The 26335-nt window shown below is 42.6% G+C and overlaps 1 protein-coding gene across 1 annotated transcript in view; it reads left to right on the top strand.

Annotated features, from left to right (window-relative positions):
• The first annotated feature begins 1868 nt into the window (after positions 1-1868).
• SPI1 (Spi-1 proto-oncogene) overlaps positions 1869-26335 on the top strand; it is a 101205-nt gene continuing 76738 nt past the window's right edge. Inside the window, exon 1 of the mRNA XM_030200922.1 lies at positions 1869-2140. Within this exon, the coding sequence (XP_030056782.1) occupies positions 2108-2140 (33 nt within the window). The 5' untranslated portion in view covers positions 1869-2107. The remainder of the gene's footprint in view (positions 2141-26335) is intronic.

Here is a 26335-nt window from a genome sequence, read left to right as displayed (position 1 = left end):
TAAGGCCCTGGCGGAGGGAAGGAGGTTGTCACTCAGAATTGTACGGTACATGGCCCCATCCATTCTCCCATTGATGCGGTGAAGTAGTCCTGTGCCCTTAGCAGAGAAACACCCCCAAAACATAACATTTCCACCTCCATGCTTGACAGTGGGGACGGTGTTCTTTGGGTCATAGGCAGCATTTCTCTTCCTCCAAACACAGCGAGTTGAGTTCATGCCAAAGAGCTCAATTTTTGTCTCATCTGACCACAGCACCTTCTCCCAATCACTCTCGGCATCATCCAGGTGTTCACTGGCAAACTTCAGACGGGCCGTCACATGTGCCTTCCGGAGCAGGGGGACCTTGCGGGCACTGCAGGATTGCAATCCGTTATGTCGTAATGTGTTACCAATGGTTTTCGTGGTGACAGTGGTCCCAGCTGCCTTGAGATCATTGACAAGTTCCCCCCTTGTAGTTGTTAGGCTGATTTCTAACCTTCCTCATGATCAAGGATACCCCACGAGGTGAGATTTTGCGTGGAGCCCCAGATCTTTGTCGATTGACAGTCATTTTGTACTTCTTCCATTTTCTTACTATGGCACCAACAGTTGTCTCCTTCTCGCCCAGCGTCTTACTGATGGTTTTGTAGCCCATTCCAGCCTTGTGCAGGTGTATGATCTTGTCCCTGACATCCTTAGACAGCTCCTTGCTCTTGGCCATTTTGTAGAGGTTAGAGTCTGACTGATTCACTGAGTCTGTGGACAGGTGTCTTTCATACAGGTGACCATTGCCGACAGCTGTCTGTCATGCAGGTAACGAGTTGATTTGGAGCATCTACCTGGTCTGTAGGGGCCAGATCTCTTACTGGTTGGTGGGGGATCAAATACTTATTTCCCTCTGCAGAATGCAAATAAATTCATATACTTTCCACAATGTGATTTTCCGGATTTAATTTGTGATGTGCTATCTCTCACTGTTACCAATAACCTACCCTTCAATTATGGGCTGCTCATGTCTTTGTCAGTGGGCAAACTTACAAAATCAGCAAGGGATCAAATACTTATTTCCACCACTGTAGATAGGATGTGAGGTCTACTATGAGGCGATTGAGGGCAGATTTGAGTAGATGGCTGGGGCAGGTGTCCAGTTTGCAGTGGGTATTGGAGAATCTATAGATCGCTTGGGTAATTGATTTGACAGTGAGGAGAGCACATTTTGACCAGGTACGGTCTGCTGGGTATTCTCCCGAGGTTGAGTCCAGACCATTGATGAAGTTTTTGATTTTGGTGTTATGCTGAGGGAGTGTGTTGCGTAATTTTATTTTTTTTTCTTTGGTTTTTTCTTTGACTTCCACAGTGGTCAGTACTGCTGAATCCCAGGGTGAGTGTTACTAGAACAAGTGTTACTAGGACAAGAAGGCCTTAGCATGCAGTTTTGAAATAACATGGAATAGCATAGAATTAAAAAGATGCAATATAAGACCAAGAATATTATAATGCCTTTGTATCACTCCGTGGTGTGACCTCATCTTGAGTATTGCATTCAATTCTGGTCACCGTATCTCAAGAAATGTATAGCGGAATTAGAAAAGGTTCAAAGAAGAGCAACCAAAATGGTGAAGGGGATGGAACTTCTTCCATATGAGGAAAGGCTAAAAAGGTTCTTATGCTAATTTTTCACATAACATGAAAAAGACAGAAATCCCATGACTCTATTTGAATTCAGTACATTTCAGAACAGCTATGGCGAAGTCACTAACAGTAAAAAAGAACTTCGCCTATCAACTCAGCAGTGTGAAGAAAGGAAGCATTTTTTTCACTTCAGTATTGACTTCCCTCTTTGTTTTATAAGTATCATGAAATGCAGAATTATCTTTTTCCCTCACTCTGTCATTATTAAAAAGAACCTCAAAGATCAGGCTCTTACTGTCTCTTGAGAGAAAAGTTGTGACTACTGGGAAGAGTAGAGAGTGGTAAAAAGGTGTAACACTGGTCAGTGGAGACAGGCCAAATGATTGCATCTTTTCTACATGGGAGATTCATGGGATCCATTCTTATTTCTGGAAAGGACGTCAGCTGCAAGATGTCCAACTTATCATTCCAGAGAAGCATCTACCACTGAGATAGCATGGACACACACCTGACTATGCATCCACCACAGGTAAACTTTTAGAAGTGTCCTATTGAAATTCTTTTGTGTTTGCTTTGCAGAAGACAGATCTGTGCTGGCTAGGTCATTTAAATACTTTTCTTTTTTATATTGACGCTATCTATTTTCCCATTATAAAGCACAGCATAGGACAAGCTTTTGAGAAAGAGATATTGTATCTATGACCTCTGTAGAACAACCATTTTCAAATGCATTGATTGCATAAGAATGACTTCTGTGTATTTTGATTGATAGTGTTTGATCTTTGTTGTTAAATAAGAACATAAGAATAGCCATACTGGTTCAGACCAATGGTCCATCTAGCCCAGTATCCTGATTCCAACAGTGGCCAATCCAGGTTACAAGCACCTGGCAGAAACCCAAATAGTAGCAACATTCCATTCTACCAATCACAGGGTAAGCAGTGGCTTCCTCCATATCTAACTCAATAGCAGACTATGGACTTTTCCTCCAGGAACTTGTCCAAACCTTTTTTAAACCCAGATATGCTAACCGCTGTTACCACATCCTCTGACAACAAGTTTCTGAGCTTAACTATTCATTGAATGAAAAATATTTCCTCCTATTTGTTTTAAAAGTATTTCCATGCAATTTCATTGAGAGACCCCAAGTCTTTGTACTTTTTGAAAGAGTGAAAAACTGATTCACTTTTACCTGTTCTATACCACTCAGGATTTTGTTTCTTTCAGGGGCAATGTCTCCAAATGGGTTATTTTTGCATGGACCATGACAGTAATAAATCTCATTTCTAAGCCAGGATATGTGATCTCAGTCTTGCAAATTTACTGCAAATTTACTGCTAACACTCTCTGTAATACGTTCATTGTGTCAATCTTTCTGGAGTTCATAAAATGTTATATATATACGTGACTGAGGTGCTCTTTCTTATGCCACTGGTTTGTCCTGGAGAACCCAAAATTATACATGATGCTGTGAAACATTCTAATATCTCTTATGAATCATTATAAAAATAAAGTTCATAAAATCATCTTAGAACCATACATTTATTCTCTTTTAATAGATTGGGGATGCATGTAGGATTTCTGATGGATTTTGGTACTGTTGTTGAAATTGCAATGAGTTAACAGGTAATGTTACATTCTATTACAAAATAAGGAGTAGTCTGCCTTTTACAGATACAGCAGGCATGTGAAAGGCCCAGCCTGAGAAGAGACATGTGATCAGACCAGCACAGGAACATAATGCTTGGGGCATGCAGTATCAAGGGATGGTTTGAGATAAGTTGGAACACACATTTTGAGAGGAAAGTCTAAAATAAAGTTGGAAACCACAAAAATTGTCAAGACACACCATCAGTTTGTCAAGGATATATATATTTTATAATTTAACAAACAAGTATAAATACTGTGTTTAAAGTTCAATAATTAAAATTCTTATCATTATCTTTATAGCCACAAATAGCATACATTTAAACACAACAATTGTAAAGCAAATCCCCCCCTCCATCCATCACTCTCATCTTTAAAAAAAATAAATCAGTGTGAAATCTGTGCTTGGTGATGTTTTTTCCAGCTCTCCTTCCTGCACCCATACTCCATCCACCTTTTTTTCAGCCCCTCTTCCTGCACACACACACACACCATCTATCTTTTTTCCATCTCCACTCTCTGCAAGCACACTATCCAGCTGATTTTCGAAAGAGAAGGGTGGCCATATTCCGACCCAAATTGGGAGATGACCGCACTTCTCCCGTGGGCGCCCAAATCGATATAATCAAAAGCTGATTTTGGGCGCCCCCAACTGCAGTCCATCGCGGAGCCGAACAAAGTTCCCGGGGGCGTATCGGAAGGGTAGCGAAGGTGGGACAGGGGCGTGTCGGGGCGTGCTTAAGAGATAGTCACCCTCGACCGATAATGGAAAAAAGAAGGGCGGCCGTAGCGAAAATTTGGTCCGCTTTTTTTGGACCCTTTTTTTTTTCACGACCAAGTCCCAAAAAAGTGCCCAAACTGCCCAGATGACCACCGGAGGAAATCGGGGATGACCTCCCCTGACTCCCCCAGTGGTTACTAACCTTCTCCCACCAAAAAAAAATACAACTTTAAAACCTTTTCTTGCCAGCCTGTATGCCTGCCTCAAATGTCATACCCAGCTCCATCACAGCAGTATGCAGGTCCCTGGAGCAGTTTTTAGTGGGTGCAGTGCACTTCAGGCACGTGGACTCAGGCCCAATCCCCCCCCCCCACCTGTTACACTTGTGGTGGTAAATGGGAGCCCTCCAAACCCCCCCCAAAACCCACTGTACCCACATGTAGGTGCCCCCCTTCACCCATAAGTGCTATGGTAATGGTGTAGAGTTGTGGGGAGTAGGTTTTGGGGAGGATTTGGGGGGCTCAGCACCCAAGGTAAGGGAGCTATGCACCTGGGAGGTATTTTAATGTTTTGTTTTTATTTTTAAAAGTGCCCCCTAGGGTGCCCAGTTGGTGTCCTGGCATGTGAGGGGGACCAGTGCACTACGAATCCTGGCCCCTCCCATGACCAAATGCCTTGGATGTGTTCATTTTTGAGATGGCCGCCTTCGGTTTCCATTATCGCCGAAAACCGAGGCCGGCCATCTCAAATCCGCCCAAATCCTAGGCATTTGGCCATCCCCAACCGTATTATCGAAAGAAAAGATGGTCGCCCATCTTTTTCGATAATACGGTTGGGACCGCCCCTCATAGGATCCAACTTTTCAAAATTATTGGGGGTACTAAGCCCAATGGAAATGACCCCTCCCTGGACACATACAAGGAATCTTCTCAATATTGGGGGTGCTCAAGCACCCACAGCACCCACAGAGTCGGCTCCAATGCCGCCCATTCTCATAGCCGTTCCCGGAGATGGGCACCCTTAGAGATGGGAGGCCCCTTTCGATTATGCCCCTCCACATCTACCTTTTCTTCACCCCCTCCCTGCATACATACTCCAGCCCCCATCCAGCACCCACTTTCCATCTACCTTTTTTTCCAGCCCCTCTCCCTATACCCACACTCTAGCCCCTCTCCCTACACCCACACTCCATCCATCTTTTTTTCCAGGCTCCCTCTGCACACACATACCATCCATATTTTTCCAGGCCCCCCAGCACACACACATTATCCATCTTTTTCCAGCCCCCATCCCTGCACACACACATGATGTATCTTTTTTCAAGCCCTCATCCTGAACCCACATACCATCTATATTTTTCCAGCCCCCTCTCTGCACACACACTCCATCCACCTTTTTTCAGCCCCTCTCCCTGCATCCACACTCCAGCACCCCTCCCTCCATCTACATTTTCCAGGCCCCCCTGCACACATACACCATCTATCTTTTTCAAGCTCCCTCCCTGTGCTCACATACCATCCATATTTTTTCCAGTCCCCCTCCTCTATCAACCTGTTTTTCCAGCCTCTCTCCCTGCACCTATACTCTTGCTCCCTTTCCTGCACCCACACATCCATCTTTTTTCCAGCCCCTCCCTGCACCCATATACCATCCAAATTTTTTCCAGCCTCCCTCCCTACACCCACACTCCAGCCCCCCTATCAGTACTCATCTGAGATTCTCATCTGAGACTCATAACATCAAACACTTACCGCTTTGGTAACAAACCATAATTAACTGACACTGTGCAAGTCCTCTGAGTCCTCCCTTCAGTAATTCAGCACCACACTTGCTCTCTGCACAGGCTATGTATGGGCCAGCTGTATATAGAGGTCGCCACATGCATGTGCCAGTAGATCAGGTGACCTCTGATGCTGCTGGCCCATGATTGTGTCAGTGTGAGCCTTGCTGTATCAGCCTGGGCAGAATTATTGAAGGGAGGAGGAGGAGGTGGTATTTGGATGTCTTGGAGGACCCTAGGTATAGAGGTGGTCACCGAGAGGCTTATACACTTCCACAAGAGGTGGAGCGGAAAGTGCTGCTGAACCAGGGCCAAATCATGACTGAGAGCTGGCTGCAGTTTCTTGAGAATGCATACAACTGCAGAACCAGGGAAGGGCAGGCCAGAGGAGTTCCCCATGGGATCCCCTCTTGACTGTGGCACACCTGGAGAGCCGCTGTGGCACACTGGTTGAAAAACACTGCCATGGTAGATATTCTACTTCCCTCACACCCTATCATCTTTCAGTCAAAGGATCTACTGAAGCCTGCATATTCTCCTGTATGCTTAATCTGGAGCTAAGACCTGGGATGGCAACAGACAGCCTTCACCTCCATCCACTATCAGGGGTGGCCCATGGGGGATGCAGAGGGATGTGAAGCCATGTGCAGAGACTCTCTTAGGGCCTCATTTGTATAAGTCAGTAGGAACTAAAAAGGAGGTCAGAAAAGTGGAGCCATGTGTGAAAATCACAGTCACTTAATAGAAGGTCCAGCCCTGTCTACTATTAGATATAGATATATAGCAATATATATTACAGAGAGAGATGATTCCCAACCAAAGATATTTTGTTACACAAGTTTCTGAGAACAAATATCAAAACCAGAAGAAAAAGAAAAGAATATAGCTGTTGTGTACAGCAGCGCTTCTCAACATCTCCTGGAACCATACTTAGCAAGTCATGTTTTCAGGATTACCACAATGAATATGCATGAGATAGATCTGTATATATGGGATACCTGTTGCATGCACATCTAGGGGTGCCTCCAGGAGAGGGTTGAGAAACACTGCTGCCATACAGGGACGTAAGCTCTAGCACCTTTTTTTATTATGGGATTCTCTTCACCCTAATCACAGACCACTCATCACTACTTTTGGTAACCCATGAACAAACAAGCAACTTACTCTGAAATGTGGGTCTGCTTACAAAGGGGTCCTTTTACAAAGGCGTGCTGAAAAAATGGCCTGCGGTAGTGTAGGCGTGGGTTTTGGGCGCGCGCAGAATCATTTTTCAGCGCACCTGTAAAAAAGGCCTTTTTAGAATTTTTGCCAAAAATGGACGTGCGGCAAAATCAAAATTGTTGCGTGTCCATTTCGGGCCTGAGGCCGTACCGCCAGCCACAGACCTAGTGGTAAAGAATTTGGGCGGTAATGACCTACATGCATCAGATGCCACTTGGCGCGCGTCTGAAAATAAAAAATATTTTTCAGACACACACCAAAAATGAAATTACCACAAGAGCCACACGGTAGTTGGCCGGTAACTCCATTTTGGTGTGTGTTTGGTGCGCATAGACTCTTAACGCAGCTTAGTAAAGATATCAATACAACATTGTTCAGAAAGCAGATAATGGTGATAATGCTGCTGAGTGTATCTCATAGCTCCCCACAAAACTGCAGCAAGCTTTGAGGAGAAGAGCAGAGGAATACAGTACATTGGCTTCCTAGCTGCCTATGCAGAGTCAAAAGCAAACTTCTTGCATGAACAAATATTGTTCATTAAGGAAAATGGGTTGAGATTCATAGATCAAAATCAGCTCCAGATTCAGCCATTAACGTTTCAGGATTTAAATTCATTCTCCACTGTTAAAGAATTCATTCTGAATGATTGTCTGGTCTTTTGAAGAACCTGACTAATGGCATCTCACTTTCTGTACAATTATAACAGCTTGCTCACTAACAAGTGGTACCTTATACTATATGCATCACAAATTTAAATGTGAAAACAGGGCGTATCAGAGCTCTCGGAGCAAGAACAGAAAAAGCCTATAATATCTATCATGTACCCTCATTACGTGTGTAATATAATATGCTGGGAAAAGGATCTTGGAAAGCTGGTGACCATTAGATAAAATTCAGTATCTGTGTGAAAATATTGCTCAGTGACTACAATGTACAGAACTGAACATAAAACATATTAAGCTTTTTACCATAGTCCTTCCTGTTACTGATCAGCTTCTGTCCTTTAAGCTGATCTGTCTTTTTGTATATCAGGGGTCTGTCCCTTCCAGGCCCTGCTAGCTCTCTGAAAGAGACAGAGCCTTGCTATGTGGAAAGACAGATACCTGAGTGCTCTGAGACCCCCAGTTTTTCACATTGATATTTGGGATGTATTCATTATATGGCAGTGCTTCTCAACACAGCCCTTGAGGCACACCTATTCCCATTAGGTTTTCAGGATATCCACAAAGAATCTGCATGAGATAGATTTACATATCAAGGAGGCAGTGCATGCTAATCTATCTCCTGAATATTCATTGTGGATATCTTGAAAACCTGATGGGACTAGGCAGGGCCATGCCTAGGGTCTCTGGCGCCCCCTGCAGACCATCAGTTGGCGTGTGCCCCCCGCACTTTAAATTTACCTCTCTCCGCCTCCGGCTCTGACGTCTGCGCAGCGTCTGTGAAAGCGCTGCCTGTCTGACGTCTCTCCACCAGCTTTCCCTTCGCTCGTTCGTTCCCTCTGTGTCCCGCCTTCTTCTGACTTCATTTCCTTGAGGGCGGGACACAGAGGGAACGAACGAGCGAAGGGAAGGCTGGTGGAGAGACGTCAGACAGGCAGCGCTTTCACTGACGCTGCGCAGACGTCAGAGGCGGAGCGAGGTAAATTTAAAGCGCCGGGGAATCGGGGATGGAGTGGAGGAGTAAGGTTTTTTTTTAATACAACTTGACGGCGCGGCGCCCTTGAAGGCAGGCGCCTCCCTGAAGCGCTTACCACGCTTACTGTGTTGGCACGGCCCTGGGACTAGGTGTGCCTGAAGCACTGATATATGTTCCCAATGATAAGGCAGCAAGGACAGACTGTTAGTGTACATTTGTGTGTTCAGGCCAGCTCCATTTCACAGTGTAGCTCAGACTTGATAGTTCTCATTTTCTGTATCACTTTTATTCAATTCAATTTTCTGTGAGCTGCCTAGAAATAAGACATATAGCTGCTTCCATGAGTTATAACAAAATTCAAAGAAAAATTACTTTAAAACTTTGCTGAAATTTATGCGGGTTTGACAGTACCAATGTACCCTGCTATATCTATCTGTGGGTTGAATAAGATTCTGGAAAATATACCCATATATTTGTAAATGTAATAAATGCACATATTTCTCCCCATAACACAACAAACCCAATGAGTATCTGTCGATTTTCAAAACCTTTGATCCAGCCGTCCAACTCTGCAGTAGGGGAACTAGATTGGTTTTGAATTCTACCTACACAATACAACTTCAGAATCACTTTTTGCAAATGTCAATGGCAATGTGACAACAACTTGATTAATCACCTTGTGAACCAACACCAAAGTAGTATACAATATCCGAAAAGGACAATCATCAATTTAAGAAGCAGAGTAAAGCAAACAAAGACAATCATCAATTGAAAAAGTAGAATAAAACAAAAATAAAAAGACAAACACCAAGAAACAGAGTTTCATGGGAGCTAAGTACCCATGAAACTCTGTTAGCTAACAGTCAGGAACTCTTGAGCAGTGGCGTTCCGAGGGGCGCTGACACCCGGGGCGGATCGCCCCCGGCGAAGGGACACCCCCCACCCCGGTGAAAGAACCCCCCCCGGTGCACGCCGCTGGGGTGTGCCGTGCGCCGGTCAGCTTCGTTGGTTTCCATGCTCCCTCTGCCCCGGAACAGGTTACTTCCTGTTCCGGGGCAGAGGAAGCATGGAAACCAACGACGCTGACCGGCGCGCGGCACCCCCCCAGCGGCGTGCACCCGGGGCGGACCGCCCCCCCCTTGGTACGCCACTGCTCTTGAGACCAATAAATATGGACAAAGCAAGAATTGTCTATTACCTATGTTCAACTTATTCTTGCTGTATACCACCATGGGTGTATTTCTTAAAAAAGTAAATAAATCCTAATAAATAAATAAATATTGGATGAAAGTTTGAGCAGCACTGCCCTACAGGACCCATGTGGTAAAGTGAAAAGTCCTTCAGAGGAGCCTCACACCTAACACTCAAGGGTCCAAGGTACAGGTTTTCACCACTGACCCACTGGGCTTGTCTTTTATCTACAGTTAAGTTCTGTACTGGGCCAGATTTTCAGCCAGAATAGTGACTGGTGCTTAAATTATAATGTCTACTCAGTACCACTATCCTGTATAGGTGTGGTACTGAATATATGGAGAGTGTAGTCACTGTTCTTCAGGCCTAAACTAAATCTAGATGTTATCCAAATTACCTCGCCCTGCCCCCAACCCCAGTTCCTTCTTATATGGATAATAATGGGCTGCTCAGTCATAGTTTCAGCTTGATACTATCCATATGTTATATTATGCATTGCTTCTATTCTGCAAACACCCATACAATTCTATGCAGATTACATTAACAAAAGACTGGACAATACGCTACCAGGAATTTCAAGTCATAAGACTAATTTACAATATACTACTACTACTATTTAACATTTCTAGAGCGCTACAAAGTGTACGCAGCGCTGTACAAACACAGAAGAAAGACAGTCCCTGCTCAAAGAGCTTACAATCTAATAGACAAAAAGTAAAGCATTTAAATTTAAAATATTTAAGCAGTCAAGCACAAGAGAACAGTCACAGAAGGACAGAAGATGTTGAAGGGTGGTCAGTGTGATTAGGTGTAACTCTGGTTGGAGTAGTGCGAGAAGGTGATAGAAGAATAGAAATGGGTGAGGTAAAGTAATGAGTGGGTTGATAGGGAGGTTATATAAGACATGTCACTCTAGGGGTGGGTGGGTAGAGGGGTAGGGTGGGTAGGATTAAGTCTAAAGCAGGAGAAGGTATACGCTTCAGCAATAACTCATATAGTGAAATGAAGTAATCAGATGAGAAAAAACGTGCTAAATAACCAAGTTTTTAACTTCTTATGAAATGTTAGATAATTATTGGTAGATCTTATGGGAGATGGCAAAGTGTTCCAAATCGAGGTAGCCTGATAATATAATGCAGAATTAAACAGCATTTTTACCAATGAAAAACATAAAAGCATCTGATTTCAAGTCTTGTGTATGGAATCATTATGCAAGAGAGTAGCCCACTCAACCAAACAACAAACCTTAAAAATCATCATACATAATTTAAATTGAGTTCGAGGTTCAAATGAGAGCCAATGTAATTTCAAAATCAGTGGAACTGCTGATTCAAATTTACCCTGTGAACCTGTGAAGCAGTAGTATCACATCAATCGCATACCCTAAGGATGGACTTCTAAAGACCTATCTATCTGCTCTCAATGGTTTATTGAGCAAAACAAATATTGGAGCCTTAAGCCACACAAGAGTTGCAGAGGACTGTTCTATTAGGGCTCTTGGTTTGCATCCTTTCATTGCCTACAGTGCTGTTCTGTTAAGGTTTTGCAATCATTTTTGTTTTTCTCATTTGGAGTAAGTGTAAAAGACAAAGCAAGAATACACAACTTCCTGTGGTGGTAGTTAAGCTTCCTGTTTTCTCAGGACTTCTGGAGCTTTAGTGGTAGTCATGTTGATTTTGAAACTGCCTTCTGGCTCAATATGAAACATGGATGGTCAGAGGCCAGGTTGCGTGATTTGCCATGGTGTGAGAGCAGGGTGTGAGCCGGTCTCCTCCTGTCTAACTGTAACCCCCTGGGTGCCTGACACTTCCAGTATCTCTTTCACTAGGGTGCACAGGCACTCACATGCTACACTTTTTCCTGCTTCTGCTTGTCCAGTACTGTTTCTCCCCTCTCACTAAAGCTAAAGAAGAATAACCAGTTCTGAAGGTCTCATGTATGTTTTCTACTGTGAGTCAGGTCTCAATTCTTGGGGGGGGGGGGGGGGGGGGGGGGGGGGGGGGCGGTCTACAATGCAGTTTCATCACTTCTCAAACTTCAAACGTATTAAGGTAGAAATACTTCATATGTTTATTTTGGATTTTGCTCACAGCTTTTTCAGATGAATTACATTCTGGAATGTAAGGTATTTCTTTGTTGCTGGAGGGCTCACAATCTAAGCTTGTACCTGAAGTAATGGAGGGTTAAGTGACATGCCCAAGACAACAAGGAGCACTAGTGGGATTTGAACACAGCACCCCTGGATGTCAAGCCTGGCACTGTAACCACTAGGCTACTCCTCCATTCCATGGTGGTGTTGCCCTCCTCCCCTCCAGATTATTTTTTGTGCTCCTTCACTCTCCCCTTCCTCCCCCACTTTCATGTGCTCCTTTTCACCCTCCTGACCCACCCCTCCCATCTCTGAATCTTACTGCTTATTAAAAATATGGTGATGCTTTCAGACCCCAAAGGCTACCACGTGGAGAACAAAAACTATACCAGTATACAGCAAACACAATCAGTAAAAACACAACAATTAAAAATTAAGCATACAAACACTAAAATCATGCACGGCAGAATAAACAGCAGACCTATTTTCCTGACCCTCCTCCACAACCAGGAGGAAAATCTACAGGCCCTACCTCACCCTGCACTGCCACCTCTGTTCTCCCTAGTGACTCCAATTCTGCTGTTCTGATTCTTGCTTAGTCAAATACATGCTTACAAGGATCACCGCTATCACCGATCCTCTTCAACCTAATGATGACCCCACTAGCCAAGTCCTTATCCAACCAAGGCCTTAACCCCTTCATCTATGCAGACTATGTCACAATATACATTCCTTACAAATCTAAACAGAAATCACCAACGAAATCAAGATCAGCTTGAACATCATGGACTCTTGGGCAAATGCATTTCAACTAAAACTCAACAAAGAAAAAACACACTGTCTTATCCACTCATCCCAACACAACGCGGAGAACCCCACAATTATCAACACCCTAGATTACACCCTCCCTATCTCAGACAGCCTGAAAATCCTCGGCGTTACATTGGACCGCAACCTAACACTAGAGAGTCAAGTGACATCCACAACAAAGAAAATGTTCCACCCAATGTGGAATCTCAAAACGCGTGAAACAATTCTTCCCGAGGGAAACATTTCGCAACCTGATACAATCAATGGTACTAAGCCACGTAGACTACTGCAATGGAATTTATGCAGGATGCAAAGAACAAACATTAAAGAAACTTCAGACCGCTCAAAACACGGCAGCTAGGCTTATCTTCGGAAAAGCGCGATTTGAAAGCGCAAAACCCCTCCGCGAAAAACTACACTGGCTCCCAATCAAAGAACGCATTGCTTTCAAAATCTGCACTCTGGTTCACAAAATTATCTACATGACAGACTTGATCGAACTACCAACTAGAAACACATCCGAATCAACACGAACGTACCTAAATCTGCACTACCCAAGCTGCAAAGGACTCAAATACAAATCAACTTAAACATCCAGTCTCTCCTATATAAGCACACAACTGTGGAACGCATTACCAAAAGCCTTGAAAACTACGTACGACCACCTAAACTTCCGGAAAAAACTAAAAACTAACCTGTTTAAAAAGGCATACCCTACCAATCCAGCATAAATGCCTGATCTCTGCAACACAACAAAATTAAAGTACGTAATGGACATAACACAACTCTTCCGTTGTACGATTCCCTAATGTGACTGTGCCACATGAACTTTATCTTACCACAACATCACTTTATATTTGTTTACACTGGAGTCTCCAAACGCCTCTCCGGTACTATGTAAGCCACATTGAGCCTACAAATAGGTGAGAAAATGTGGGATACAAATGTAACAAATAAATAAATAAATACACACCATCAACATCACATGAACTTATATGCTCAAAGAAGAATCACCAAGAGAGTATGAGGCCAGGAGATTCCCTGCCTGGATAGCAGAAACAAAGAGGGCAAGTGATTTTGTATTTAGCCTGAGCCACAAGGATTACACAGTGTGTAGGTACTAGGTACTCCCAAAGACATAGTTTGGATGGAGCTGGGATAGAGTTGCAATGTACATAAGTATTCTACAAAAAGACATAGGTCACACTAGAGCATTATTTTACACAGAATGTAGAGATTGGAACTGACGCAGGGCCAATTCTAAAATACCTGCAGGATTGCACGTGAATGTGCAGGCACATGCAGTGGGCACAGCTATTCTAGAAAGTGCAATTCAAAAATGAAACTGGCAGTTTCCACATGCAGTGTTCAGCCCAGTACCTTTAGAATGGATAACGTAACAGACCATGTAAAATGAGTTTATCTTGTTGGGCAGACTGGATGGACCGTACAGGTCTCTATCTGCCGTCATTTACTATGTTACTATATGTAAGAGTCAGGGCCATGTATTTGATATACCACCTTTCTGTAACATAACTAAAGCAGTTTATATTTATTCACTGCCCCTAGTGGGCTCTCCACTGATTTTACTGACCACCCAGATAACTTACAGAACATTTTATAATCCTGTTCAATACTCCTCAGTCCCCAGTCCTTTATGTCACTCGGCTGGCACAAATTTCTGGGAATAACACTGCATATGAAAATGGTGATTTTGCAACCTCCACATGTACCTGCCCCATGTTACAAACCTACATATGTAAATGCCGTCAATTAAATTGTGAAGTTGCATTCTTAAGTTGGTTTCATTTTGGAGGTAGAAATAAACTACATGGAATTAATGAGAATGACTCCCTTAATCCTTCATATAAATCCCTGGCTGGTATGAGTATTTTTTAAAAACATCGATGTGTAATTCTGGTGTAATTCTCAATGGGGCAACAGAGGAGAAGAAATCAAAAGCACAGTGAGAAACACACAACAACAAAAACAGCACAATGGACCTCAAGAACTGGGGTGAAAGCCATCAGTTGGATGACCCAACATGGGCTGTGTTTTGGCAAAATGCCTGGGTCAGAGGTTCCAACACCTGCGGCGTACCTACCTCAGATGCCACCTGGGTTGGAGCACCCCCCCCCCCCTTTGAGCAAGGGGGTTCACAGAACTGGTGCACAGTTGTCAGCTTTGCCAGTCCCCTGCCCTGGAACAAGAAGTTGACATCAGAGAGGGCAGAGGACCAAAAGAGCCAACAGCCATACCCCTAGCTCTGTGCACCTCCTTGCTGAGTGCGCCCAGTATGGACTGCCCCCACCACCCCGCCTTTGGTATGTTAGAGTCCAACACAACTTAAATGTTCTGATCTGTCAAAGATAAATCACTCTAGCACAGGGTTGACCAACCTCAGTCCTTGAGGGCTACAATCCAGTCAGGTTTTCAGGATTTCCTCAATGAATAAGCATTAAATCTATTTGCATGCACTACCTCCATTGTATGCAAATAGATCTCATGCATATTCATTGGGGAAATCCTGAAACCTGAACTGGCAAGGGCTGAGGTTGGACACCCTTGCTCTAACATATGAACAATGAGTACTGCGGGCTTACTCCTTTGGTTCCCAGTCGGATTGCAGCTTTGTCAAATTGCTACTCCCTCTGCACTTGGAGAATCTGGGATCTGCTGTCTGGCTTCTGTTTTACAAGAGACTCTATGTTCGGCAGAGCCTCTTGTAGAATAGTGTGAGAATGCCATATGCCCTGACTTGGACATGTGAATTCCCATCTCCACGTCCTTTCTGCAATGCTGCTTTACATCTGCTCTTGATCGGTTGTAAATGATGCACATACAATACCCGTGATCATGCATATTTTATAAAATTACCTTATGATGTTCAACTGTAACATACACAGATTAGTTCTGGAAGGGATGATGTCGAGGTAATCATGATTGTTAAGCTCCATTATCAAAATCTCAGGAAGGATCTGGAAGAGAATTGGCAGGAGTGGAGAGTGTCAGGCAAAAGGTTTGCCTGACCCCATGCTAAACTGATCCCTTCTCAGGTCTAGCTCTGCTTTGTTAGAATCTGCTTTTTCCATTCACCAGGTGGGCATTGGCAGCTCCTGGAGGGGGAAGGAGAATAAAGGGCCATGGATCTGATATACTGCCTTTTTGTGGTCTAACCAAAGTAGTTTTATGTTTATCATATCTAGTTGCTTTCTCTGTCCCTAGTGTACTCCCAATTTATGGTTTGTACCTGGGGCAATGGAGAGTTGGGTACTTATCTGGGATGGCAAGGAGCCACAGGGGGAATCAAGCTCAGTTTCCCAGGTTCTCAGCCCACTACTCTAACCATTAGGCTACTCCTTCACTCCAAATGTGCGCTGGTTGGTTCAGAACTTTCTTGCCTCAGAATTTAGCCTGGAGTTGCTGCAGGAAACCAGTGGCTCTGCTTCGGGATGATAAGGAAGCATGAGCCTGTGATTTACGGGTATATTCAAGCAGCCTCATTTTTTGCCGTGACCTGCTCATTCTGCTTGGAACTGAGGAAAATAGTACAGCTCTCAGAAATCTATTAAGTTGGTCAAATAAAAAAAAGTATCACAAATAACTTTTTTTCTTTTTAAATTAAGTTGAAACTCTCCACCAGACTTCTCTCTCTCCTCTGAAACAGCGGTAACCCTAGACAACTTATTCTTAGCAGTGAAGGGGCCCTTTTATTAAAGCTTAGTGCACACTAACAGACATAGTTATAAAATAGGACATGCAGCATTTAACACATGCTAAGCTGTAGAAAGGGCCACAAATAGAGGAATTAAAGTTCTGATGTCATAAACATTTCTCATCCAAAATGAAGAAAGTCCTTCAGTATATTTTGCCAGAAGAAAACAGTTACTAGGATCAACTAAACAGAAGGAATAGATACTGTGTTCATAATTCAATAGTCCTAATGAATTTGCTATTTGTACAGAATGGACTTTCTAAATAGGGTGGGTATGTAAGGAGGTGCTAGTACAGACATCTTGTGCTTTTCCTGGATGCTTGCTGAATTGCAAAATTGTGTTGTGTCACCACCTTTGCCAACACCATAACCACAACAGGAAAGTGAAAGTCTAAACCACAACCGCCTGCCTCAGGAGTCATAGCTGCAAAACACTTTAGCCCCAGGCTGTCTTGATCAGGTAGCATCAGGCACTGGAGATCTCTTCAGTCTGGTGATATCTCAGTCAGACAGTGTGAGGCAGCAGTGATCCCTATAGTCATAAGAACATAAGAATTGCCCCACTGGCTCACACCAAAGGTCCATCAAGCTCAGTATCCTGTTCCCTGCAGTGGCCAATCTGGATCACAGGTACTGGCAGATTCCAAAATATAACAAAATTCCATGATGCTTATCCTTAGAAGAATCAGAGGCTTTCCCCAAGTTGACCTTAATAACTTTTTTTAGACTTTTCCTCCAGGAATTTCTCCAAACATTTTTTAAACTGCTATAGGAACTGCTTTTACCACATCCTCCAACAATTTCCAGAGCTTAATTGTATGTTGAGTGAAAAAATATTTTCTTTGATTTGTTTTAAATGCAGTACTAACTACATGTCATGTTCCTTAATTTTTGTAGTTTTGAAAGAGTAAACCACTGATTTGTGTTTACCCATTCTATTTCACTCATTATTGTGTAGACTTATCATATCTCCCCTGAGCTGTCTCTTCTCCAAGCTGAAGAGCTGTATCCTCGTTAGCCCTTCCTCACAGAGGAGTCATTCCATCATCTTTGTCATTTGGGTGCTCTTTTATGTGCCTTTTCTAATCCCTCCAGCTCCCAAAATGTGGTATTCAAATATATTTTAATAGGAAAGCACCATCACTGTTAAACTCAAAATTTCACCATACAAATTTAAACTACCCATTGGATCATCAGATGGTGGGCCAAATAAATCAATAAATCAAACACCAAATTCCTCATGGACCCAAAACGTCTTAATTTGCTTTCTTCTTTTAAATATTTCAAATATTCTTCCATAATGGAGACTACAATATAGAGAAAGAAGTATTTTGATTCAGAGTGTATATAATGCCTCATCCCTGATTCAGTGATACAAAAAATGATATCATGTTGAGAGGTTGCCTGCACTCAAGAAGTGTTTAATTAAGCTAACTACTGATCGATATTTAAACTCCAAGACAGTAAAGGAATATTTAAAACATGTAAAAGAAGAAAGAAAAAAATCATTTTTGGATGTACGAGGAATTCGGTGTTTGGCAGTAATAAGTGATTTACTCAGCCCACCACCTGACGATCCAATGGGTAGTATAAACTTGTATAGTGAAAGTTTGAGTTTTCTAATCCTGCTACATCTCTTTTTTTTTTTTTTTTTTGAGGTCTGGCGACTAGAATTGCAGACAGTACTCAAAATGCAGTCTCTAGTAAGCAATGGTAGATTCTGGAGATCTCTTCAAGCTACATCAAGGGCATCCCAGAAGGTGCTTTGTGCCTCTTCAGCATCATGGGCTGTTTTTGTGCCATGAAGCCTTGATGATATACCATCCACCTTATAATTGAAAGAGAAAAACGCTTAGATTTCGACCCAAATCGGGAGATAGACGTTTATCTCACAAAAACGAATAAATCGGTATAATGGAAAGCCGATTTTGGACGTTTTCAACTGCACTCCATCGCGGAAGCGTACAAAGTTGACTGGGGCGTGTCGGAGGCGTGGCGAAGGTGGAACTGGGGCGTGGTTATCAGCCGAGGAGAGATGGGCGCCTTTCGCCAATAATGGAAAAAAAGTATGCGTTTGTAGCTAGAATTTAGAGCACTTTTCCTGGACCCTGTTTTTTCACGAATAAGGCCCCAAAAAGTGCCCTAAATGACCAGATTACCACCAGAGGGAATCGGGGATGACCTCCCCTGACTCCCCCAGTGGTCACTAACCCCCTCCCACCACAAAACATGACGTTTCACAACTTTTTATTTTCACCCTCAAATGTCATACCCACCTCCCTGGCAGCAGTATGCAGGTCCCTGGAGCAGTTGTTAGGGGGTGCAGTGGACTTCAGGCAGGTGGACCCAGGCCCATCCCCCCCTACCTGTTACAATTGTGCTGCTTAATGCTTAGTCGTCCAACCCCCCCAAACCCACTGTACCCACATGTAGGTGCCCCCCTTCACCCCTTAGAGCTATAGTAATGGTGTAGACTTGTGGGCAGTAGGTTTTGAGGGGGATTTGGGGGGCTCAACACACAAGGGAAGGGTGCTATGCACCTGGGAGCTCTTTTACCTTTTTTTTTTGTTTTGTAAAAGTGCCCCCTAGGGTGCCCGGTTGGTGTCCTGGCATGTGAGGGGGACCAGTGCACTATGAATCCTGGCCCCTCCCACGAACAAATGCCTTGGATTTATTCGTTTTTGAGCTGGGCGCTTTCATTTTCCATTATCACTGAAAAACAAAAACGCCCAGCTCACAAATTGTCGAATAAAACATGGACGTCTATTTTTTTCGAAAATACGGTTCGGTCCGCCTCTTCACGGACCCGTTCTCGGAGATAAACGCCCATGGAGATAGACGTTTTCGTTCAATTATGCCCCTCCATGTGTAGTTTTGGATTGGGTTTACCCTGCAATTAATGGGGATTTAGAGGGGAAAGTTCACACAAGGAAGCACCAGAAATTGACATGCAGAGATCAATGCAGGAAAAGAGCATTAGTACCTATATGATAGCACTATGATGTCTACCACAAGACACTACCTGAAGAGTGTTCAAGGCGGGGCACCCATTTGTATTAGTATATCTGGTATACTTGTATCTCCTACAGACTTTTGTGCCTGGATATGTCCCCAAACCATTGTATTTATTTTATTCTATGTCCTTCTACACTTCAAGAGTGTCTCATTATCTTTCCTACTCACCTATCTGAGAACTAACTTTCCCTCTCTGTTTCCTATCTACTTATTTAGCAGCATTCATAGCCCTTTCACCAGCCTGTGGCTGGACATGGAATGCCTTTGGTTCTAAAGAAGCCACATCCACCTTTGTGAACACTTTGAACATTTTGAGAGTCAACAGATTTGCCCTAGTTGTACAATAACTATGATTACCTCAGGAACCATGGGTAGGATAGTTACCAGCACTCCTGATTAGGAATGAGGAACTTGTCTTAAAAAAAAAACTATATAGATGGTCATCCCTTATTTTTGTTGATTAAATTGGACCCTCAAAGCAGACCTTCATTGCCCAGACCCAGCCACAGTTGTGCAATGCATTCATGTGACCTTCGTCTTTTTCCAATGGAGATTTTTTTGATATACTTTAAAGCAAATGTTTGAAATAAATGACATGTCAATTGAGTGAACACCAATAAGAAAACACCTAATGTACATTTTTATGATATCCTGCTGCTCTCTTTCTCTCCTCTAAAACACTATTTAGATTAAAAACTGTATATATGCACAATTTTCAGAGAAACACATAACTTTTGTGAAGGGGTTTTGATTAATAATGTTTTGCCTATTTCTTCCCTGTGCATCTTTTCTGACTCTTCAGTGTCACACATAAACTGTTTGAGCTTCTATTTTTGTGTACATCCTGCCGCACCATCCCAGGAAAGAGAGCCTCTTTCAAGATTTAACCTTTCTATGCCTCTGGAGTGATGTGGGAGGGTGTGTATGTGTTAGGGTTGCAACCTACTGCAAGGCAAGGTGTGGTTTGCTGTTAAAATAAAACCACTAAGGATATTGCATACATTTAAAGACTGCCATGCATAAACGGCTTGACAGATGTTTAATCATAAGTCCCCCCACAAAGTTAATTTTAATATGAAAACTAAATGTGGAGGGAGAGAGGGAGTACCATCAATGGAACTTAATTTTTAAACTCCCCACAAAATAATTTTAGGGTCTCTTTTACAAAGCAGTGGTAACTGTACAGCCACTTTGCTGTACGCCAATCCAGCCAACACGCGCTGAAAAGAATACTTAAATTTTTTTAGCACTAGGGGCTTACCTGGTGGTAATCAGACAGCCCTGCATGCTGCCCAGTTACCACTGGATTAGCTTGGGAACACTTACCCCCTCCTAAATAGATGGTAGTAAGGGCTTCCCTGGGAAATAGCCATGCGGCAAGTGGTTCACTTACCGCACAGCCATTTCCTTTTTCTTTTAAAGCCTTTTACCCGCTGCAGTAAAAGGGGGCATCAGTGCACAGCAAATCCACATGCTGATGTTACTGCAAGGCCCCTTTTACCACAACCTTGTATAAGGGGCTTTTAGGTGCCCTTTCATGAAGCTGCAGTAAAAGGGGCTCTGCACTAGCCATAGTGACCATTTTTGCCACATGCCAGGGCCCCTTTTACCACAGTGGGTAAAAAGGCCAGAAAAGAAATAGCCATGCAGTAAGTTCACACTTGCACATAGCCATTTTGGGGGGAGAACTTACTGCCACCCATTGAGGAGGCGATAAGGACTCCCATGCTAACCCAGCAATAACCAGGAAGTGAATACTGCTGGGTAACTGCTGCACTAGAAAATTGTTTTTAATTAAAAAGGCTGCTCTATCCCCTCCCAATTAGCATGAACCAGCCATTCTGAACCGGGAGGGGTAACAGAAACCAATGCTAATTAAACAGGATATCAGAAAGTATTTTCTTTTTATTTGCTTACAAATTACAAATTTCTTACCAATTACAAATTCAATATTTTCTCATGAGAGAATTATACAGCCAGTGGTGCACCAAGGGTGGGGCAGTGGGGGCGGTCTGCCCCGGGTGCACGGTGCTGGAGGGTGCAGAGAGCAGCCGCGCACCTGTCGGCTCCGCTGGTTCTCTGCTCCCTCTGCCCCGGAACAGGGGTGGCTGGAGGGGGGCAGGGGAGAGAGGAGAGTCGCTGGGCATGGGTGGCTGGAGGGGGAGCAGGGAAGAGAGGAGGGTTGCTGGACATGGGTGGGTGGATGGAGGGGAGGGCAGGGGAGAGGAGGGTCACTGGACATGGGTGGAGGGCGAGGAGGGTCGCTGGACATGGGTGGATGGAGGGGAGGAGAGAGACAAGAAATGCTGGACATGGATGGAGGGGAGGGAAGAGTGAGGAAGGAGATGAGATGAAGGAAAAGGAAGAGAGGAGAAAAACTGCACATGGATGAAGAAAATAGGCAGAAGCTGGATCCACAAGTCAAGTCTGCAGAGGACCAGAAATGAAGAAGAAAGGAGGAAAGGAAAGAAATAAATGGAAAGGAAGCCCTGGAAACGGAGTTAAGAGGACAGATAGCAGCAGAATCGGATACTGGGCCAGCATGATCAGAAAAACAAAGTCACCGGACAACAAAGGTAGAAAAAAAAATCATTTTATTTTCATTATAGTGTTTGGAATATGTTCACTGTGAGAATCAAGTGCTCAACATTAAAAGTTTATATTTATTTATTTACTTATTTATGGCATTTTATCACATATTAAACATGAATTAGATTGGAACCTGGGATCATTTAATTTTTTTCTCTGGAGTAATGCATTGCCCCTCCCCAGGCTCTCTCCCCTGCTATAGCCATCTCTGCAATTTGGGGGGGGGGGGGCGCAGAGGGGGACCGGGGAGAGAGCCTGTTGTTAAACATTTACCAGCACACCACTGCCTAAAGGTACCATAAATTCCAGGGACCATAAATCCCAGAGATCATGTACGCTCTGTCAATTTGATAATTTCCAGAGCTGTACAGACTTTATCAGTCTCTAACCTTTTTAACCCTATTCCATAATGCATAACTTGTGCTCATAATTTCTTCAAAATCAGACATGATTTTCTGTAGCACTGGAAATGGCGCACACTGGGGGTGGAACCACCACCAGCATCCGCGTGCCACACGGCAACCCTTTAGTAAAAGGGTTCCTTAGTGAGATAACTTATAAAATAATCACTTGCAAAAGAAAAACCTATTATTTTTAAAAACAACCCTAATGTGGTTGTGTTTTAAAAAAGGGACAATTTCCATGGAATATAATACAAATGGAAAACTATAATGTAATGCTTTCTTGAACAAAAAGAAAAAGCTTGCTGTGCCTTGATTGGTGAATTGGAAAATTCCATAGCAATTTTCAACATAACATTGATTTTTTTTTTGACAATCAGCTCTCTTCCACTCCTTAATTGAGTAATGCATGCATCTCAAATACTTGAAGAATGTGACTCGCACTAAACAAAAACCAAATCCATTCTCTATTCTGGGTATAGCTGAACGGGAAATCATTGACATCTCATAAGAGAACTCCTCGCATCCACCCAGAATTAAAATTCCATAAAGCCTCTTGTTCACAAGTAACTTACTGACAAGCTGAGACAACTCTACTATTTAAATAGAGCAATTATTAAAGTTGAAAAAACCCATTAGCATGTCTGCTGCTCTAGCATTTTAAATAATAATGATCACTTTTAAATATCAAATAATCTAATCTTATTGAAGAAACCACATTCTTCTTGAAGTAGGAAATATGTGAACAAAATCTCCTACATGTTTTTTAAAGAAAGAGCTAATTTGATTATTCCAAATGAGATGATCAAACAGCCAATTCAGCACAATTGAGAGGCCATAATATAAGTCTCATAAATAGACTTATCTCTCCAGCAAGGTCTAATCCATTCATCAACAAGCCAGCACTGATCATAAATTGCCTCATATCTCACAGGAATACTGTACACTAGCTTTCATAGTTACCCTGTAGAGCAAAGGACTCCTATAACTAAGTAGCAGTTCCTATTGAATATAAACTAAAATGCCTGCATGTGATTCTTGGCATTTTGCTGCTCGACTGCCAGTACAATGAAACCATTCAACATAGTAACATAGTAGATGATGGCAGATAAAGACCTATATGGTCCATTCAGTCTTCCCAACAAGATAAACTCATAGCGTGAAGTATGATGAGTTACCAAATATGTATACTTGATCTTGATTTGTCCTTGCCATTTTCAGGACACAGACCATAGAAGTCTGCCCAGCACTGGCCTTGTCCTCCTGAAGTCATAAAAACCCAATTCCAGCCCATCCAAATCACTCCAGCCACAATCAGAGCACAGGCTACAGAAGTCTACCCGGCATTGGACTATCTGTCCAACCATGATAACGGCATAGACCATAGAAGTCTGCCTGGCACTGGCCTTGTTCTCCAGCTATTGAAGCAGAATCTGTCCAGCCATGATCAGGGTACAGACCATAGAAGTCTGCCCATCACTGGCTTTGCTTCCCAATTACTGGTGTTTTGCCATCTAATCACCACTAAGCTCGATTGGTTCGGTGCCTTCTATACAGGACTCGTGTTTATCCCATGCATTTTTGAATTCTGTTACCATTTTCATCTCCACCGCCTCCCATGAGAGGGCATTCCAGGTATATTACAACCTTTCTGTGAATACGTACTTTCTGACATTATTGCTGAGTTGGCCCCCTGCAACCTCAGTTCATGTCCTCTAGTTCTACCACCTTCCCATCTCTGGAAAAGGTTTGTTTGTAGATTAATACCTTTCAAATATTTGAATGTCTGTATCACATCACCCCTGTCTTTACTTTCCTCCAGATCCTCAAGTCTCTCCTCATATGTTTTGTGATGCAAACCCCATACTAGTTCATTGCTTTTCTCTGAACCGCTTCAAGTCTTTTTACATCCTTAGTGAGATACGGTCTCCAAAACGGAACACAATACTTCAAGTGGGGCCTCACCAACAACTTATACAGGGGCATCAATACCTCTTTTCATCTGCTTGTTAAACCCCTCTCTATGCAGCCTAGCATCCTTCTGGCTGTGGCCACTCTTTTGTTGCATTGTTTTGTCACCTTGAGATCCTCAGACACCATCATCCCAAGGTCCTGAGCTGTGCTTATCAATCTCTCTCCTCCTATCTAGTACATTTTCTTTGGATTTCTGCACCCCAAGTGCATCACTCTGTACTTCTTGGCATTAAATTTTAACTCTATTATCAAGAACCTTTCCAATTTTTAGAAAATTATTTATAATCACAACAAATTGCACACAATTTTAAAATTAATGTTACCAACCTTTCAGCCAATCAGTATGAGTTAAAGGTATCCAATGATCAACTATATAAGAAAAGACATGTGCACATGTGTTGACGTTTTTTTGTGAGTGCCATGAAATAAAGGTGTAGAAAGCCTGATCAAGGTTGGTCAATGACTAGTTTACATATGGTTTATTAATTTTGAAATTGTGTGCAATTTGTTTTAGTTATAAATAACAATTTTGTAAAAAATTGGGAAGGTTCTTGATAATAGAGTTATAACATATATAGAACTTGAAGTTATTTGATACCCCAGAGGTAATAAATTGATTACATTTTAACTGCCAGGCCTTTGACTAAACTAATTTTTTGAGATCTCTTCTCATGGTTTCTACTCCTTCCAGGGCATCCACTCTATTGACTATCTTTGTGTCATCTGCAAAAAGGCAAACTTTTTCTTCTACCCCTCAGCAATGTCTCTCACAAATATATTAAACAGAATTGGCCTCAGTACCGACCCCTGAAGCACTCCACTACTCACCATCCTTTACCTCTGTTGCCTGTCGGTCAACCAGTTTCCAATCCATTTCACCAATTTGGGTCCTAAATTCAGTCCGCTCAGTTTATTCATTAGTCTTGTGTGAGGAACCATATCAAAGGCTTTGCTGAAATCCAAGAAGATTACATCTAGCACATGTCCTTTATCCAGTTCTTTCATCACCCAGTCAAAGAAATCAATCAGATTTGTTTGGCAGCTTTTGGTAAAGTCATGTTACCTCGGATCCTGCAACCCATTAGATTCTAGAAAGTTAACTATCCTTTCCTTCAGCAGTGACTCCATTATTTTTTTTTCTACCACTAACTTGAGACTTAACGGTCTGTAGTTTCCAACTGTCCCCGCATTTGTGAAGAGGAACCACATCAGCTTGTCTCCAATCCCATAGAACCTCTCCTGTCTCTAAGGATCTATTAAATAAATCCTTAAGCGGTCCTGCCAGGATTTCCCTGAGCTCCCTCAGTATCCTAGGATGTATCTCATCCAGCCCCATAGCTTTGTCCACTTTCAAATTTTCAAGTTGTTTTTACCCCCTTTTTTTTTATTTGATTTCTTTATTAGTTTTAATTTATAACATTCACAAAGGAACACAATAACAGAAATTACAGAAATTAAATCATTTCAAAAAATTAACATACAGGAAAATATTCTCATTTTCATAGACCACTACCAGTGAGATCCAAGAATAAGAAATTAACTTAAACACAATATCGTCTTAAATTTTAGAACAGAGGTTAAACCAACTATACAATCAAACAGCAGCATTATCCCCAGAGGGATTTCTCAAACTTTCTTTAGCAATTACAAATTCTTGAAGTTTCATGGGGTCGGTAAAAAGAAAATTATTAGTTTCATAAGAAATTAAACATTTACATGGGAACTTAATAAAGAAAGATGCCCCTAGGGCTAAAACTCTTGCCTTAAAGGCCAGAAGTTTTTTCGTCCTTAACTGAGTTTCCCATGATAAATCAGGAAAAATTTTAATCTGTCCCCCCATGAAATCTTCTTTCATATGTTGAAAATATATACGTTGAACATTGATTTTATCCAGTTCAAAAGCGAAGGATACCAATAAAGTAGCTCTCTCTGT

Source organism: Microcaecilia unicolor, chromosome 4 (assembly GCF_901765095.1).
Source record: "Microcaecilia unicolor chromosome 4, aMicUni1.1, whole genome shotgun sequence".
NCBI lineage: Eukaryota > Metazoa > Chordata > Amphibia > Gymnophiona > Siphonopidae > Microcaecilia > Microcaecilia unicolor.
Note: the sequence above shows the minus strand (reverse complement) of the source record. Positions and strands in the feature narration are given on the sequence as shown.